The 19,832-nt window shown below is 45.1% G+C and overlaps 1 protein-coding gene across 2 annotated transcripts; it reads left to right on the top strand.

The window, feature by feature from the left end:
* Positions 1-123: 123 nt before the first annotated feature.
* On the top strand, positions 124-19,824 carry invs (inversin). Of its 2 annotated transcripts, none has more exons than XM_076736492.1 (19): positions 124-190; positions 779-884; positions 6,916-7,015; positions 7,711-7,874; positions 9,262-9,435; positions 10,047-10,214; positions 10,341-10,521; positions 11,113-11,222; positions 11,711-11,882; positions 12,684-12,839; positions 12,917-13,038; positions 13,453-13,560; positions 13,677-13,783; positions 13,876-14,085; positions 14,909-15,120; positions 15,323-15,896; positions 16,499-16,650; positions 19,066-19,152; positions 19,235-19,824. In XM_076736492.1, the coding sequence occupies exons 2-19, from the start codon at positions 882-884 to the stop codon at positions 19,348-19,350; spliced, it is 2,916 nt and encodes a 971-aa protein (XP_076592607.1). In that variant the 5' UTR covers positions 124-190; positions 779-881; the 3' UTR covers positions 19,351-19,824. The 2 variants fall into 2 exon arrangements, with proteins under 2 accessions (XP_076592607.1, XP_076592606.1); XM_076736491.1 differs by having other exon boundaries at positions 7,708-7,874.
* The last annotated feature ends 8 nt before the right edge of the window (positions 19,825-19,832 follow it).

Raw genomic sequence — 19,832 nt, 5'->3', positions numbered from 1 at the left:
CAATGTAGTTTTAAAAATCCCCAAAACGGCTTACCTCGCCGATGGGGAAAACTCTAAACATGGCGATTTCTGGCTTTGTAACAGTAACGGGAGTTGTAGTGTTTTGTCACCCTCACGGTGGCGATTCAACGGGACTTCTTGGAAGAAAACTTTCCTGAGATTTTCATCTGAAAGAAAAGGAAATCAATCGGTAAATATAACACATACGAATGAGGAGTGGAAAGAAGACTTTATTGAAATGCAGTAGCATTAAGGTTATACTCAGTTCATCCACTGTCACACATTTGTTCTGTGCACTTCTTCAGTACGTTGATGAATAAGTGATTTCTCCTGAACAGGGGGAGTTGCATCATTATGGTCCACTTTTTGTAATAACGTTACCTTCTTCGACCCATTTTCACCATTTAGCAATGCGTTTTACGACTAACGCAAAAATACACGTTGTAGCACAAAACATGTCGAGTTAGAAAACCTTCTGTTTACAACTCTTCAAAATATCTGCAAATATTCTCCATAAATCCAGCAAAATTGTGTGGTAGGTGCTGCTCAATCAAACAGATTCCACAAACTGGAAACCAGAGGCTGCCACTTAAACAAGAACATTGTTGCACCTCATCAGATGCGATGAGTGGATTGATTAACACAGATAATATGTCACTCCGAGGCATCCTCCCTCTGCCTGTCATCAGCACGGTAGCAGCGTTATGCTGGCAGTTATTTGTGTGAACAGGTGGTCTGATCTCAGTATGTGAGTGATCCTCTTTCTCTGCCCCTGCAGGAGCCAGGATCAGGGCAGGTGGGGGACCTGGACGTGCATCCACACCCAAGAAGGATGCACTGAACTGAGAAACATCTGCTGAAGTGTCCCCCTCAACGCAGCTATGGTAAGAGTCCAACACACAGAGAGCAGCTTTGCACATTTAATTTCAGTTTATAAGTCCCAGAAGAGTTAATTTTTTTGCTGTTATCTGTTAGTTAGTTTGGGCTCTCCCCTGGACTGCCTGTCTGAAATTCTGTCTCTGGAGTCAAGACCATTGAGACTATGTGTAACAAACCTAATTGTGTGTGCTGTAACAGCCTAATTGTTAAGGAGATTAAGGTGGAATGTTGAATTGAATCCCAGCATTAATATTTTATGGGTTAAAGCTGTCCATAGGGGGTTCACAGTGTGTGAGCAACTCACAGATGGAGTCAGAGGAGGATTTCTCTCTCTCTCTCTCTCTCTCTCTCTCTCTCTCTCTCTCTCTCTCTCTCTCTATGTGAATATCAGTGGTGTTGAGAAAGAGGAGCAGAGGGTCCTGCTTAAGTTGTCAATGCTAGAAAATAAGATACAAAGTAAGGATTAAAATGTCCAGAAAATCCTTTCCCAATATTGATCAGTATATCTATGGAGATATGAAAAATCACTTGTTGAGTTTTTTTAAATTATGATTATGACTAGTAGTAGTATTAGTATTTTGTGCGATTCTCAGTTATTTTACAAATCAAATTTATTTCTAATTTAGAAACTTGTACATCACAAGTAATAAAATCAAATAAAACTTAAGTCAAAGTAAAAAAGCAACTAATTTAAAATGTTCCGACTGAACGTTGTAGAGTTTGATTATGGGCAGTATTTGTGGATGTGATCTTCACCGTGTGTCGCTAAAAGGATAACAGTCAAGATTATAAGTTCAAACTGGGTTAACTAGGTAGAAACAGAGTAACTGAATATTACTGATGTTTCTGTAAAGGAAGCCATTTTTTGTATATAACATCAAATGAATGAAGTCCTGATACTATAAATGATAAAATGTATCTGTGAAAGCTAATTGGTGGATATGGATCTGGGAGTCTGCCTGTCAAGCACATTTTTGTGACATATTTATACAAGGTCATTTTTTGTCAGACACCCTCTGTTGTTGAAAATCAGCAGTAGATACGGTATGTGAAACCACAGGCTTTAAGTTCTCCCAGTTACCCAATCATGATACTATGACCTGTTACCAATGAGCCTGTTTACCTGTGGAATGTTCCAAACAGGTGTTTTTGGAGCTTTCCGCAACTTTCCTGGTCTTTAGTTGGTCCTGTCCAACTTTGAAATGTGTTGCTGCATCAAATTCAGAATAAGCAAATATTTACAAAAATCAATGAAGCTTATGAAGGAAGGAAAACATTAGATATGTTGACTTTGTACGGTTTTCAATGGAGTAAAATGTCAAAAAGGATTCGAAAATTATGTCACAAGAAAATTAGAAACTTTGACTTTGTGACCAGCCTGTGCATCTTTGTATGAGTATTTTTTTTTTATCCATAACCATACATACATATATTGTCTAAAGATGTAATGCACAGCGCCCTATCACACTACATGTAGCACACACCCATACCACTCTCCCTGCACTCTGATTTCATCTTTACATCCTCTCCCTATTTCACCCTCTCCCTTCTCTGTTTTCACCATCTTCTTCCATTTCGCATTGCACCCATTGATTTTTTTGTTTGTTTTTCCAGCTGATTATGTCCCTGTACTCTGATTCGCCGGTGGGCACGTTGCTCTCTGCACTTTAATTGGACATTTAATTAGATCACAGTTTTAGTCCAATTAGACCCAGAGGTGTTGGGAAAAGGATACGGAGGGGAGAAGAGGAAAAAGTCCCCAAGCTGGTCTCTGTCTCCCTTCCCCCTTCTCCTTCTCTCCCCTCCTCTTCTCACTCTTTTTCTTCATCTGTCTTTTTCTGTCCGCTTTGCTGTCTCTCCCCCCGCCTCCCTCCTGAGGGCGGCTCATTAGTGATATAATGGGATGACACAAAACACACAGCTCCTCTAACTCTCAGTGTGTCGAGCGGTGCCTGAACCACACACGCAAGGTGACAGTGACTGCGTCGGTTCACCTTTGCAGAAGTTGTGCGCTCGTTTTTCGGGGTGTTTCTTTATAAAATCTTGCACTCTTCCTCCCATTTGGTAATGAAGCCATGAAGGGGTACATAAAGGTGTTTTGAGACAGAACCTGGGTGTTATGAGTGCTTCTGATTAATCTCCGGCACCGCCTGACAGTCTGCCAGTCACAGTATCATCGACCAGCCTGCACACACACAGGCACATACACACAGAGGCCAAACATTAACAACACGCTGGGCAGAACCCTATCGACTCAGTGGAGTGCTCGGGTATGATATCACCACACCTAATGAGACTAAGATAAGCCTCATTACCAGCAGCGCTTGCTTACATGCCAGTCAAACGCAGGGCTATTCTGCACCAGTTTTAGCTCCCCTATGGTTCAGCCCCCTTCCACCTTTTGTTGTCATAGTCCTCACACGGAGCTCAGACTCGGAGCGTAAACAACACTGTGCCCCAGTGGGCGAAAACACATGGGCAAATGTAAACACACACAAGCACACACCCTGATGTGTGCGGATATGCACACACTTCTGCTCAGGTGCAAGTCCTCTGAGGACACAAGACAATCTTTGTGTCCCTCGAGCAGTCACACACACCACCTTCCTTTCTGACTCCCTCCTGCCCTCCAGACTCAGAAGGAAGATTGAGAACCAGCCTCTACTGTGCCCCATACTCTACACACACACACACACACACACACACACACACACACACACACACACACACACACACACACACGTGCTACACTTCATATCTGCACCACTGATCTGTGTGTTCTCTCTCAATATATGTATATACAGTATGTGTGCGCATGTATTGATGGTGCATGTGTGAACGACAGACGGCAGGCAGGGGTGTTTTAGCCACAGGCGTCACTACCTGACCCCCGTGGCTGTTAGATTGACAGCTGTGGTCCCGCCTAATTGCATTACTCTCCCAGGTGATTGGCTCACACCCTTGGGGCTCATTTGTCAGGATGCATTGTGGTAATGATGTAAATTAGCCCATCTATGTGTCAGTCAGCCTTCTCCCCCCCTGCTGATTGGTCCCGCTGTGCCCCAGGGCTCGGCCCCCAGCTGAGGGAGCCAGCTCATTGGTCCTCAGGGAAACAGGAAGTCCCCCAGAAATAGGGCTTTACAGATTGGGCATCCCTGTGGGCTGGTATTATCCTTCTTCCCACCTCTTTACCTGTCAGTCAAAACCCAGGGACAGATCCCTGCAGCCTCTCCTATCTGAGACATAGATACACATGTGTGTGTGCGCGCACACACACACACAACACACACACACACACACACACACACACACACACACAGACATGTCTGTGGTATAGGCACCTGTAATGGCCCCGTGTTGGCAAAGAGCCGAAACACACTCTGTTATAACTGTATAAAGATACGCTTATATAAAGAGAGTGTGTGTGTGTGTGTGTGTGTGTGTGTGTGTGTTTATGTGTGTGTGCCTGTCTAGAATTGAAATAAAAGCCACAGGCTCAGGCTCTGTTCCCCACTGCTTACCCAGCATGCTCTAGCTATGTCCTCTATTAAAAGCAGACACCTTCACAGTGATGGACAGCTACAGAAACATATACACAAACATGCACACACACACACACACACTCACTCACTGGTTTGTTTTCCTGTCTGTCTCAACAGCATCAAGTGAAGTGTTAGTTACAGTATGTGTCCGGTGTGTGTGTAAGGAGGCAGGAGTGTGTATGTGCTCAGCACTCCTGTTGTGTTGCTGAAAGGTTTCGTGAGAGTGTGTGGATTCTTTATTAAACTCGCTCCGGTTATATGAGGCCGAATATGAATAAAGACTAAATAATGTCAGCATCAGCATGAATCAATACATACACAGATGCACAATCACTTGGTCTGGAGCTCAGCCCGTGATCAATAGTTTACTCTGAGTTATTGTCTTCATATTAGCAAGTGGAGCGCTCCCTGAGGAACACGTATGAATGGCTAAATGAGACCACTCCAAACCTCTCAACAGGACCTGGTGTTGTTTTTACACCCTCCTTTGTTTGATTTCAGACACTGCATCGCAAAAGCCTTTTTAGCCAAATTTGGATGCACTGTAGGTGTTTCCAAAACACTCAGATCCTCATGAAACTCTAATTGCCTGCTCTTGGCGATATGAATGTCCCTCACATAGATTCAAATATCGACTTGTGTCCCTCATGTCAGTGTTTGGCCAAATTATGATTTTTTTCCCTGCATCTAAGATTATTCATAAATCAATTCATATTTTATTGTGGCAGCTGGGGGGTTTTTCATATTGACTCTAAAACAAATCAGAAAAATATCAAAGTGAACAAAAATAAAAGTTTGGAAAGAGCCCTTGTCAAGATGGAAAAGAAGCAGTGAATAACGGATCATTTAGTCATCTGTGAAAGAGGATGTTCACGTCAGAATCATGACATTACTCTTTCCGAAAGTGCCGCTATGGCATCTCTGCTATTTCCGCATATGTTTGATATTAGTATTTGCAGACTGCGTGTATGTGTGCATGCACGTGCATTACTGACTGAGTAATCATTGTAAATTAGAGATGTTTAGAGATGTTTGTGGTTGATTTTGGTAAAGCCCCTGTAAAAACTCTCTCTCACGGAAAATCACTTCCCATGACGTGGCACATGTACCGAACACACACACACGCACACCTTTAAGTGCCACAACTACCATAGCATCTCTCCCTCCCGTCCTCCTTTACGCGCACTTTTACCTACTTTGCAATAAATCTGTTAACTAACCTGCACTAAGTCTCTGCCACTACTTGGCAGAGCGTGAGAAAGCAGCAAGCATGATGGGTAATTGCCATGCTGCACGCAGTGTCTACAGGAGCACACTTTATGAGGTGACGGCGGGGAGGGAGAGAGGGATGAGAGGGAAGGATGGAGGACACCAGAGTTTTCACTCCTCCTTTCAGATTTCTTACTAACAGTTTAAAAGTTTAAAAGGCTGGAGTAATCAGCCTGCTGATACTTTGTCACTATTTCCTATCAGTTGTATTCTGTAGAATCTTTTTACAAGGGAAGTTTCAAAAATGGTGAATCAGATCTATTTGTCCGGACGTTAATGAAAATGTCTTGGAGAAATCTCAGATTGTGGCATGAGTTTGTGCCTCCAGCGTTTATGTGTTTAGGGGCAATAATTGATTTCTGTGTTGTGCCCCGCAGGGCTTGTCCCACATCTTGAACCCCCCCCCCACACACACACACACACGCACACAAACACACACACACACACACACACACACACACACACAGCCGGCCATGCTGCAGTATTAATGACACATGAATAAGACATGAAGAGAGACCCCCCTCTTACACGCTCACACAGGGTCTCCCCCTCCCCAGCTGCTTCCTGTCTGCAGATTACCCAGCTTTCACTGGGCTCTGGTTAAGTGGGGCCAGGAAGAGATTTAGCCCCCTCAGCAGGAGCAGACACACACAAGCACACCTAAGCGTGCACAGACGCGCACACACACACGTACTGTAAGCGAACATCGGAAAGTGTCTGTTTTATTTTGTGTGGTTGACTGCTTACAGAGCGTCAGGTGTTTGTTGTCTGCCTGAAATATGATCAGTGTTTCAGGCCAATAATGTTTGCTCCTCTTTTGCTCTATTAATATTGGCTACAGAAAAACCACCTGAGCTTGAGATGTACACGTAAACTAAATTGTAACTATTTGGCAAAATTTTAAATGGTCTCTGTGAACATTGCATTGTTATGTAATATTTCAAGTTTGAGTTTTATGTGGTGACTGGAAGTGATTTTGAGATTCCCAGTTTAACCTATTTCATTAGTAGTAGCCAATTAAACATGGCTTATTATGGTGGATAATATGGCATTATGCATGCATGGTATACTTAAGTGTAATGTCCACTTGTGGGGTGTGCTTGCAGCTAAATGAATGGTAAGGAAATTGTCTAGACTCAGCTTAATGTCACCGTATTTAACACTTGATAAGTAAGTGTGTGTTGCTGCAGGTTGAGTTGTGACCTTCTATCTGTTTGTGTTGCAGGCCTCAGCGACGTCTAGCCCAGGACCTGCGTCTCTGGGCTCGCAGGTTCATGCTGCAGCTGTCAATGGAGATAGGGGTGCTCTCCTCAAACTCATCACAGGTACGTAGCACACAAGCAATAAGGCTTATTCACCACATCAACGGCAGTGCATAGGTAGAGCATGCAGGGTTCAGTTAACATGTAGTTTTGTGCTGCTTAATTGATTTCTATAAGGAAATTTCTTTGCTTTTGCCCCATCCATAGAAAGGTCAGAGGGCAGGGTCAGCTGCAGCAGCTGCTAGGAGTCTTGGGTTTTGCATAAAGAACCTACAGCAGAGCAGGTGCTCATCAGCATGGAAGCTGGAACCACAGTCTCTCTGCTAAAGGATGGGCCACCCTTCTGCGAAAGTGCTGACATTATGCAGACATTTAGCCAAATTGAGTCTTGCTCGGGCACGGAATAGAAATGTCTGACGGAAAATATGTGAAGAGCTTGGAATGATGAATGCAAATTCTCCTCCTGCTTATAAGGAAGCGACATGGTCCTCCAGGTTATCAGTGTTACAGTAATTGCTTGTGACTTCCAGCTGCTCTGACTTATTTAGAAAAATGGAAGTGGAATTCCTATTAAACTGAAGCAGTAAAAGACTGCGTTTTAAGTATAGGGAGTTGCCTTTTAAAAACAGTTTATAACATATTCCATCACAAGCCACATAATTGTGCTCTCTATTTATATAGTGAACTGAAAATTCAATGCATATCGACCCAGATCGTCAGCTGCGCTTTTGTGTGTGCGTGCGCATGTGATGTAGCAGATCCCTCGTTGCGGGACCGTGAGGACCAGTTTGGCCGGACCCCTTTGATGTACTGTGTGCTGGCTGACCGCCTGGACTGTGCAGAGATTCTGTTGAAGGCCGGAGCCTCGGTCAACAAGACGGACCACAGCCAGCGCACCGCTCTGCATCTCGCCGCACAGAAGGTATGGACATGCACGCAACACACAAATGTGGACTGATACACATGTCAGCTGTTTTCTGTGGAATAAAATTGGCAAAGTTAATTCAAATAAGTAGATGAATTTATAAAGGGTGGAATAAATGGCAAGTGTGATCTCTCAGAGATTTAATGGTGAAGAGAGAAAGTTTGACAGTCCATTAGCTGCTGTGGGAAGGCAGTGCCCCCTAGTGGCTGTAGTCTTGGCCTTAGGGCTTGTGGGGGGTGGGGGTTGGGGTGGGTATCAACTGATTTGTAATCCTGCCACACAGACATGGTAGCTGATAGTTTCACTTTGCACACAGTCTTATAAATAAAGACTTATTCTGCATGGAGATAGTGCCGTTTTGCAGCATTCTGGCCACCAAGACATATGAAAGAAGAAAAGCTTAATGTTCTTCTCGCTTCAGTCTAGACTGAGGAACAGTCGGAGGAGACAGTGATAATGAGAACACCTCCAGACAGGGTGGTGTGTTCTCTCTGGGGTGGTAGCAGGAGACCAGCAGGATGTTGAACTAATAATATCTCTTTACATCTCAGTTATCTGTTGGTGTCTTCTTTTATGGGAGTGTGCTCATATAGGATCATCATATCAATGAGGAAAGAGGGGAAGGTAATAGGTTATTGGGGTCTGTCTCATAGTGTGCCTATGTGTGTGTGTGTGTGTGTGTGTGTGTGTGTGTGTGTGTGTGTGTGTGTGTGTGTGTTGGGGGATGCTAGTCATGGGAAGCCCTGTCTCTTTGACATCTGATCAATAAATAGCTGAGACAGGGAGAGAGGCCAGGGATTACCGATCTAATTGGACTGAGAATAGGGAGGATGGGAACACACGCACACACACACACACACACACACACACTGACAGTCTAGATGCATGCTCACACACAAGATAGATCTGTCAGACTGTGGCTTTGTGGTCACAGGATGACAAATATACAAAACACACGTGTACACGGTCACGCCTGCCGTGGACAGACGCACCCTGCTGTCAGGCGACGGCTGTTGCACAATACATCACACAGCAGCCTGGACCGAACTTTAGGATGATGCTGATGAAGAAGATAATGATCATGATGATGTGGAGGGGACGACAGGCAGAGAGGGGCTCCTCTGACAGGCCACAGAGCCGCTGTTTACTGTTTAACAGCTCATCACGGACACCGCGCTGAGAGGCAGGAGGAGCGAACAAAGATGGATGACCTGCGGATTGAACCAGACACAGCTAAAAGCTTGGGGAGTCTGTGCGTGTGGGAGTGTGTGTGTGTGTGTGTGTGTGTGTGTGTGTGTGTGTCACTGCTGCGGGTTCATGACTAATATTGAGGTGAACTGGTGATTTTGGAGCAAATTTTTACCACAGTTGTTTCATGTTGCAGGGGAATTTGCGTTTCCTGAAGCTGCTGCTGTCCAGGCGTGCTAACTGGCTGCAGAAAGATTTAGAGGAGATGACCCCGCTGCACCTGGCCACCCGACACCCCTCCCCAAAAGCCCTCGCCCTGCTGCTCAAACACATCGGACCTGGAGAGGTTGACACACAAGACAAGAACAAGGTACTGCAGTACAGATACTCGCACAAAGAAGTTGCTGGAAGATTGTTTGTCTTCCCAGCTGTCCATAGTTTGTCCTCAGTCAGAAACCAGCAAGTCAGATCATCTGATCCTGCAAAGAGATAACGGACTGACTGATGATCATTCGTTAGAAGTGGCAGGAATTTGAGGTCATTCACACATAAAAGAGAGACTCACAAAACAAGGAATGATTTAACAATCTGAGGCTCTGTTTTGTGTTCTACTGATAAGACCACAAACACACAAACACACAGTCTCTTCTGTCTGTTGGAGATGACGTGTATCTGACATCAGTAGTTACTTTTGTAATAATCCAATATGCATCATCATGTCAGATGACAGTGGTTTCAACAAACCTCAGAATATCTCAGTAGCCACCATGGAGGCATGTATTTGGGTTACTATCTTAATGCTGGATCTTCAATACGAGCTTTGTGCAACATGTTGCCTTCATATTTCCGCCCGTTATCGAAGTCATTTTTTGAACGTAAATGGAAACTTCAAATTTGGTGTTACAACAGCCCCCTTTGTTTTAAACTCATTCATCATCTTTCTCGCTTCCTTCTCATCTCTTTCACTTTCTCTCCGCACAGCAAACTGCTCTCCACTGGTCAGCGTTTTATAACAGACCAGAACACGTTCGCCTTCTGATCAAGCACGATTCCAACATTGGCATCCCAGACAGCGAGGGCAAGATCCCTCTGCACTGGGCAGCGCACAGTCAGGAGCCCAGCGCTACGCAAACTGTCCGCTGTATACTGGTACACACGCACACACATGCTCTCAAGTCGATTTGCCACCATCATCCTCCATCCTCACCCGTCATGTCTTTTTCCCTCTACACTTGTCTTGTGTGTGTGATTGTGTGTGTGATTGTGTGTGTGAAGGAGGCAGCTCCCACTGAGTCCCTGTTGAACTGGCAGGACTATGAGGGGCGGACACCCTTGCACTTTGCCGTTGCAGATGGTAACGAGGCAGTAGTGGAGGTGTTGACATCGTACGAGGGCTGTAATGTGACAGCTTATGATAACCTCTTCAGAACACCGCTGCACTGGGCAGCTCTGCTCGGTGGGTGAACGCGCATCCTGTATGTGACCTACTACTGCCTGAACGACAGCTACATGCTGAACTGAAGGATTTCAGGCTGTGTGGAAGTTATGTCCACTGTCCCCCACAAGATTATAGTTGGAAAAACCTATACACTGGTTAGCTGAATCAAAACCAAGATGGACTCGTTATATAAAGAGAATGAGATGCCAATTTGTCTATATGTCAGTCTGTCACTTTTTTCCAGACTGAAACATCTCAACAATTATGAGATGAAGGTGTCTTTGCAGGACAGTTTCTTTGAGCAGTTGTCCTGTTCGCTAATGTGTATATTGGAGCCTGACTGATGCTTTTGTGGCCAGTGCTGATACCGATATGAGGGAGTGGAAAAAATGTCAATATCATTTAATAATTCTAAATAACCCCAAGCATCTTTTTCTGCATTAGGTTCTGTAACAAAAACAAATCATATCTCCGCATATCGACGACATATAAACAGATATATCTGTGATCTGTTGCAATATTGGCCAATAAAATGTGATATATCAGTCGGGCTCTAGTGTATCTCATTGTCCCGCTTACATCCCACTGATGTAAGCATGTGTTTTTCAGGTCACGCCAGGATCGTCCACCTGCTGCTGGAGCGAAACACATCAGGCACGATTCCCTCAGACAGCCAGGGAGCAACACCTCTGCACTACGGGGCTCAGAGCAACAACGCTGTGAGTCATATGCATTTACACATGAGGCAAGAAAACTGGCTGGGTCAGCATCATGCGCGTTTATCCAAAGCACAATATTGGCGATAATGAAAGCAGTATAAACGTAAACTGAATGACAATCTTTATTGCATGTCATATTTCTTCACTCTCAAGCCGTCCATAAAAAGGCGAAAAAATGATCTATAGGATCAAATTATAGTGGATGGGAAATTTGAAAGTTTAATATTTTACTTCATTGATAGTTTTTTGCAGTATCTGTGTATTTGGTCTACTGGTTTGTCAGAAGTATGATGTTGCTGTCAACTGGAATTTTGCTTATTTACTCTCTGTACAAGTTCCACAGTAAAAAAAAGTCTTTGACTCTATTGTCTGTTCCTCTTTTTGTGTGATTTAGGGTCCCCCTTTGCATAATGTCCAAAAAGCTAAAATAAACACAAAATAGTTGTGTGTATGTGTGTGTGTGTGTGTGTGTGTGTGTGTGTGTGTAGGAGACAGTCGGTGTGTTCCTGTCCCACCCGTCTGTGAAGGATGAATCTGATCTGGAGGGGAGGACAGCCTTCATGTGGGCCGCTGGGAAGGGCAGCGATGATGTCATCCGCACCATGCTGGCCCTCACCCCTCACATCGACATCAACATGGCTGACAAGTACGGCGGCACCGGTGAGTGCGTGAGAAACGCGAGGAGGAACCAAGGCTCCTCTAAACTGCTTTGACCCACAACCCCACTCATGGACATGACGACATAGATGCCCTGGTCAATGATACTGTACACACACACTTTTACCCTTGTTTTACTTGTTGTTAGGCTGTGGATGATGATGTCACAGGGGATTCCCCCCAAGGTGCTAGAGAGACTTCAAGACTGAGGGAGAGAGGGAAGTGATACTGTCAGCAAAATGAGAGTGAACTCACTGAATAGACTCCCAACACAGCCAGTACTGTCCTCTGAAACACACACACACACACACGCAGACACACATGACTTGCTGCCATGTTCTGACCTCCAGCACTCTCTGGATGTATTATCTCCATGGCAATAGTCCCCCTGCTCAACCAGGCGGTCATTGTTTATGCATGCATAACATGCAATGCTTGAGTCATGCTAATGAGATGGTGTGAAGGGCAGTGGAGCTGACTGGTGCCCAGATCACTTCCATCCACTTGACTCTAGTCTGTACTGTCTGGCGACTGCAGTATGGGGGAGGAGGGGGAGCCACAAGGAGGCTTGAGTGTCTTGCTCCTCATTAACTTTGTTCCTCTGTTTAACCCTCCATTGACCAGGCTTCAGCCACAGCCCAGAGAGGAACTGCAGTCAGGGGGATGATTGTGCAAAGAGGCAGATGAGGGGGGAGCAGTGCAGGAGTTTATTGTCCACTTACATTATCTCAGAGCATTTTTTTTGTGTGTGTGTGTGTGTGTGTGTGTGTGTGTGTGTGTGTGTGTGTGTGTGTTCCCCCTCAGCACTCCATGCGGCCTCCCTGTCAGGGCATGTGAGCACAGTGAAGCTGCTATTGGAGAGGGGAGCGATGGTCGACTCTCTGGATGTGATGAAACACACGCCGCTGTTTCGCGCTTGTGAGATGGGACACAGGGACGTCATACTGACACTCATCAAAGGTGTGTGCCGTTGGGACACTATGCATGTTGTGTGTGAGTTACATGCCTCAACTGAAATGTAAATGTAATGAATAAAGGTTCTGCACGTGTGGACCTGGTGGACGTGGATGGTCACACTGCTCTGCACTGGGCAGCTCTGGGAGGGAATGCTGAGGTCTGCCAGATACTGATGGAGAATGGGATTAGTCCCAACGTGCAGGTATGAATGCATGTACTCAAAGCATACTCAAAAACTTAGAATGAGCAGCTCAGGGTGTTTGAATCCCTGTTTAATACTCATGCACATTTACAAAGGGAATAGGGAAATTTCATTTTTAGTGTCCATCCAAAGATTCTGGTGTTGTGACAAGATTAGTGTACACTCACATTTGCTATACAAGCCAGCTGTAGCATCATGTCAGCTTTGACTACAATGTGGAGGCTTTTCTATCCTCCATGAATTGCAAAAGAAATTATCTGCAAAGCTGAAGCGGCATGTCCAGTATGAATCAAAGGATGAATGAGGATAAATGTGGAAATTAAATCTTCCTCTGCGCTGCTTTGTGAGTGCAGATAGATGGGCCTCATAAATCCTGAGCTACTCTTTTGTTAAATATTTGACTCCTCTGGGCAGGACCAGGCAGGACGCACTCCTCTGCAATGTGCTGCTTACGGTGGCTACATCACCTGCATGGCTGTTCTAATGGAGAACAATGCTGATCCAAACATACAGGACAAAGAGGTAAAAATCTCCTCATACATCCATTTAAGCACCCACACTTCTTTCTGTGTCATCTGAGCTTTTGGACACAACTATAGTTTGAATGAGTGCAATTTATTTTTTTTATGGGTGCACAGGGTCGCACTGCTCTGCACTGGTCCTGTAACAATGGCTACCTGGACGCTGTGAAACTGCTACTGGGCTACAATGCCTTCCCTAATCACATGGAGCACACAGAGGAGAGGTGAGAACAGAGCCAGTCAAGATGGAGAGACCGGAGGTGGAAGTAGAAGTGCGACAACATGTATAAATGACACTGGTGTTCATGCTGTGCAGGTACACCCCTCTGGACTACGCTTTGCTGGGGGAGCACAGCGAGGTGACTCAGTTCATGCTGGAGCATGGCGCTCTGTCCATAGCAGCCATCCAGGACATCGCTGCTGCCTCCATCCAGGCTGTCTACAAGGGCTACACCGTCCGCAAGGCCTTCAGGGAGAGAAAGCAGCTCCTCATGAGGCACGAGCAGCTGCGCAAGGATGCAGCCAAGTGAGAGATGAGCACACACATATATTCTTACATATTTGTGTGCATGCAGAGCCACACATGCACTGAAATCTCAAAATTTGTTCTAGTCCTTTCTATTGCTTCATGCTGCTTCTAAGACTCTCATAAGCATCCCTGTCTTTGGCACACAAAGATGTGTGTTCATCACTCACCCCTGCTTCTGTCTTCATTATCTGTCTCTGTCTTCTTCTCACCCATGTAGGAACAGTCACACTCTCTCCATATCTATCTTTCTCTCTGTCATCCCTGCACACACATACATCTTCCCCCGTCTCTCTCCGCCGGCCTCTTCTCCTTTTGTCATTTGCTTACCAGCCTCACCTTTATTCTGTCTCACATGATGCTTTTGAGAGGCAAACTGTTTTTACGAGGGCATGATGACTTCTTGCAAACAAATATTATGATGTTTTTCTTACAAAATATTCAACCACATCATCATGTTTTCCTGATGGAACTTTTTATGGCTCCACAACTAAATTACAAAAATTAGATAAACTGAAAACAAAACGGGTATTGTCTGAACACAGTGGTAATTTTTCCTTTCTGAATGCTTGTGTTTTCATCCGTGTGTACACTTGAAGAAATTGTACAGTTAAAATACAGTATGTTCTGTTAAATACTAAATAAATTTTATAATAACGTGTAAAAAGCTTCAAATTTGACAGATTATGAGTGCATATAATATATAATGTTGTGCATTAACGAACTCTACACTTTTCCGCCTGGGCCGTGTCCTGTTCACATGGTACATTTCAGATTAAACTATATGCCAGGATTAGATCCGACTGCTTCTGTTTGTGCTCAGGAAACGAGAGGAAGAGCAGCGGAGGAGAGAAGCTGTGCAGCAAGTCTCTGTGGCCACTGCAGAGAAACGCAGGGTCCCTTTGGTGAGAACAGAGCAGGAAAAGCTCTCCTTAGTGAACATTATAGAGGACTTAACCATGAATGACTCAGTGGTGGAAACAAAGAAATCATCCAAAGCTGAACGCACTAAGAGCAAAGAGGAGAGACACAAAGGTACAAATGTGCAGAAATTCTTACAGGTGTCATGATGGAACTTTGCAGTTTGAACTGATGTTTTGTGACTTGACAGTTAAAGTCGTTAGAGGTTAAAATAAACTTTGACATAAACTAAAATTTTCTTCATTCTTCAGGCGGAAGCATTGTGCACTTAACTTCTTGTACATCTCATATTTTCTTTTCTCTTAATTTCTCTCAGTACCCCACAAGAGCAGATCCTCCAGAAGAAGCAAAGCAGCTGAACCACAAGAGACTCCTGATGCTTCGAGCCGCCACTGCACAGTGACTGGTGACACTGTGCCCGGTGCTCCCCAGACCACCAGGCTGAAGGAGCTTCTCTCTCCTGCCAGCTGCAGCCAACCGCCCAGCCTCAAACCCAGACCCCCCTGCATGCCCAAAGTCAGGGAACGACCTTCCTCAAACACATGCACTCCTACGGACCAAACTGACACTATTACCAGAGAATGCATCCCCGTAAAAAAGAGGGACGGTCACATGACTGCGCAGACTGCCCCTGGCAGGACCGATGCCCACACCTCTCCACAAAAGCACCGATACCACAAGGAGCAGACTTCAGAAAAGGCCACCACCAAAGACCAAACTCACACTCCCTCATTAAGAAGCAGTTCGCCTTTAGACCACAAAAGCCCTTCAAGAAAGACTCAGTCTGCCACACACGCACCCATCTCAACACGCACACACAGGGAGCACAACAAAGAGCAGCGCCGGACGAGAAACGAGGCTGCACGCATCATCCAGCGAGCCTGGCGAAGGTGAGTTAGCGTGTGTGTGCTTGTGTTTGTACCTGGAGGGGTGTTCAGTAGCTCAAGCTTATCGGGCTGTGGGAGCTTGGCAGTGACATGTGGTGCCCACATGTGCCCTCTCCCACATACATGCCAGCCCGTTCTCATCTCTCCTGTAAGGCCCCCTCCTCGAGGTTTGGTCTGGATGCCATCAACACTTGAGCAGTGGGGGGGAGAGCGTGGGAGATGGGTGAGACAAGGAGGCAGGGGACAGACGGGCTATAATCTAGAGCTTTCATACTGGTTTAACAAGAGGCTAAAAGTTCAGCCGTGCTGCTCTAATAGCTACCAGCAGCCCCTCTTTGCTTTTCTCTCCCTCTAACACACTCCGTGTTTCTCTTAGAGGCTGCCAGTCCGCCGCAGGAGGCCCTCTGTTTCCATTCAGATTCACAATTATATTCTGTATGTGCTGCCTATTAACTGCCTTGAATAAACTCTGTTTACTTTGTTTATGCTCACTGAGTATTAGTGTGAGGACTTGCCAGCTTTTAGACCTTTGAAGGCTGTCTGAGATTTTTTTATTGAGCGGCGTGCACGTGTGTGACTGAGCTTGCATGGATGTGTGTCTGCAGGTTCCACGCACGCAGGCGGAGAGAGGTGAAGGCCCACGAGGAGGTGGAGTCCAGTGATTCAAACCACACCCTTAACAGGAAGAAGATGGAAATCCGAGCTCAGTCCACTAAACCCTCAGCGAGTAAGAGCTCGGTGCTACAAAGCATCTACGGTGAGATCATTGCTCTTTTAGCCGGGGGGGTCAATCTGTATATGTATATGACATTAACAAGTCACAGCTAGTTAGAGCAAAAGCAAGAACAAACCAACAATATGAACATTCCCCCAGTAGAGTCTCCATCCACAAACCACCCTCCGTCAAAGACAGGATTTTGAAATTGTAAATATGAGTGCATTTGACTGCCGATGAAATTGCTGGTGAAGTGAACGGGAAAAGAAGTGAACATGCATGGGGACTGGGGTGAGTGACGCCCCTGACAGGATAAGTCTAGTGATACTCTAGACTTCCATCATGGACAACTCAAAAACTTGATCGTACTGACGAGCATTGCCTGCGTAGCCAAAATCCTAAAGCAGCTGATTCCTCTGTGCAAAAGAGATTCATTATTGTGCAAAACACATGAATGAGGTGCACTGTTGCACTGGGTTGTGTGTTCCTTTATTACAATGAACACAGGCGGTGTGGTTCATTTTGAGTCAACCACACACACACACCATCCTGCTGACGTACATGAAGTAGTGCGCTAAATTTGCAGCTGAAAAGTAGTCCCCCACAAATGCACCATTTACTCCTGTTTGAGTGACATTTGCAGATTTTTGTTAACTGATTTTTTTTTTTTTAAAAGTAACTGAAACAATATTGTGTACTTTAAAAACTAACTGAAATAAAATAAAAATAAACAGAAAATGCCTTTAGTTGTAGTCGTGGTCAGTTTGGTCAAATTTGTCTGAGGAGGTGTTGGTGCATTAACAAAAAACTAAAACTAAGAGAAACTAAACACAAGTAATAAAAGCCAAACTGAAACGGACAAACCCACTCTGGAAACTTACTGAAACCAATCTGAACAAAAATTAAGTAAGTTGTAGCTCAACAGCAGCAGTTTCCTGCCCCACATGTGCCAGCGCTGATTTCCCCTTTAAGGTGGGAGCCTTTCCATCTTAATTGAAGCCACAGCTCTCGAATTAGAAACAGAGTGGAAACAGATTGAGATTTTGTGGGATTAAAGGAAGAAGCTGGAAATCAGGAAGGTTGTCATACCAGTGGAGAACACACTGTAAGTGACTAACTCTGGGAACAGGAGCCCTGTAAATGCCTGGGTGATGCTTGAATCCATGTACCAGGCCAGTATCAGCCTGGCTGGCTGTGTGGAACCTCTGGTAGGGTTTCACCCCGCAGACAGGCCTGACCTTCATCACACATCACCAGGTGATGATGGGAGAACAGGCAGAAACCTTGCTGCGCCAAAACATACAAGCACGCGCGCCGCCTTCGCCCGCAGACAGACAGACCCTCCAACGTACCCTGAACTGCTCGCTCCATCCCATCCTCCTGATGTGGTTTTCCCCTCCCCCTTCTCACCTCACCTCCCTCTTTCTCTCCTCCTCGCTGCCTGACAGTCCTGGAACTGTGAAAAGTTCAGAGCTGTCAGGGGGAATGTCAGACGACTGCGTAGAAGAGCAATCTACTAAACACACACATGCCGACACAGTGCCACACACACATTCATGCGACTCATTCTTGCGCTCCTGTTTTTTCTAAGAAGTTGACAGACGTTTGAGACACAGCTCTGGACCGGGTCACACTGCTCCATTAATCAACCATTTTTAAATTACCTGTTAATTGTTTTATTTCTATCTCTTCTATCTCTTTTCATCTCTCTGTAGCAACACGCATGGAGAGAGTGCAATTTATTTTTTCAGCACAAATAGCAAAACTACATGTGTCGTGTACCTCTGGACTTACGTGCAAACTCTGCACGTAAAAAGACTATAAAGTTTAATTATATATCTCCACTGTGCTACTCCAACACTATATAATTACACATAGTGCATACACAGAGGTGGAGTGGCAGCACTCACATGTTCCAGGCTCTCATCACGACATAGAACAAGCCAGAAGGTACCAAGAAACCTTTTTTTTTTTTTTGTTAGCTCTCTGACTTGATCAGGTTTAAAATGTAGGAAGAGTCTTCTGCAGCAGAGTACAAGAAGTACTAATAAAATGAATTTTACACATCAAACTATGTGAAACAGTATTAACTCTGTTGAATAGCAGTGAGTGTCTTTAATTAGTGATTGAAGTGTTCATAGTAATTTAGGTGTTTGTTTGTGACCACTAAGTATTAAATATATATATATATATATATATATATATATATAGAGAGAGAGAGAGAGAGACAGAGAGAGAGACAGAGAGAGCCTCCAGCGAGGTTTGAATTCACTACCCCCGGTCTATAAGACCAGAGCTCTAACCACTGAGACACAGAGCCCTTATTGAGTTTTTCCAGATCAGTTTGCTCCATGAGAGTTTTGTCGTGCAGCACCAGCTGCTTGAAACTGTTGACATGATGGAACTCTAAATCAAAATGAACATATCACTCAGATGTTTTTCTTTACCCTCCTTTAGGGAACTCCATGGCCAGACGAGGGCGTTCATTTCGGGGCTCTCATTCTCAGCTGCTCCTGGACCTGCCGCTGCGCACCCAGAGCCAGTGTAAGTGCACGTACGTACACGAACACACAGTTTTAACAAAGTACGATCTCTAAGAAGGTAATTTTATGTGCTTACTTTACAGTGAGTGGTATCGACTGTGTGCACCTGACTGATGCCGTGAATCAAGCCAAGCAGTACTCCTACCACCTGAGACCACATAGTGCTGGACAGGGGACCAGAGGCCGGGGAAAACATTGAAACCACATATACGCACACCCAACTCATGTTCTTTGATGTTTTCTCAGCTGGCCGGCTGCCTTACCTCTATAGAAGCACTACACACATTGTTCGCTCAATGTGCCAAGCTTTCTAAAATTAAGCCATATGACATCAGAGCCATGACCTCACGAGGTGGGGTTAAGTCTACAGAAATGGTGTGTGTAAAAGATAACCTTTCATCCATTGTGGAAGGAACACATACACACACCATCTCCCTCGTTCTCCATCGCTCTCGCACACACACTGAGATAACCTTTCCTCCTGTTGTGTAGAATGAGGCAGTCTATCAACAGCCGGTCATACAGATAGCCCACCTGCAGCCGCACACACACAGCCACACACACCGGTCTGGTCTCTAAGTGCTTTCCCTCTCAAGAGAAATATGTATTTCTTAACCATGCAGTTTATTTACTTTAATACGTGTTTGCACAAAAATAATCCATATTGTGTAATTTTAGATA

The sequence above is a fragment of the Chaetodon auriga genome, chromosome 8 (assembly GCF_051107435.1).
Source record: "Chaetodon auriga isolate fChaAug3 chromosome 8, fChaAug3.hap1, whole genome shotgun sequence".
Classification (NCBI taxonomy): Eukaryota; Metazoa; Chordata; class Actinopteri; order Chaetodontiformes; family Chaetodontidae; genus Chaetodon; species Chaetodon auriga.
Note: the sequence above shows the minus strand (reverse complement) of the source record. Positions and strands in the feature narration are given on the sequence as shown.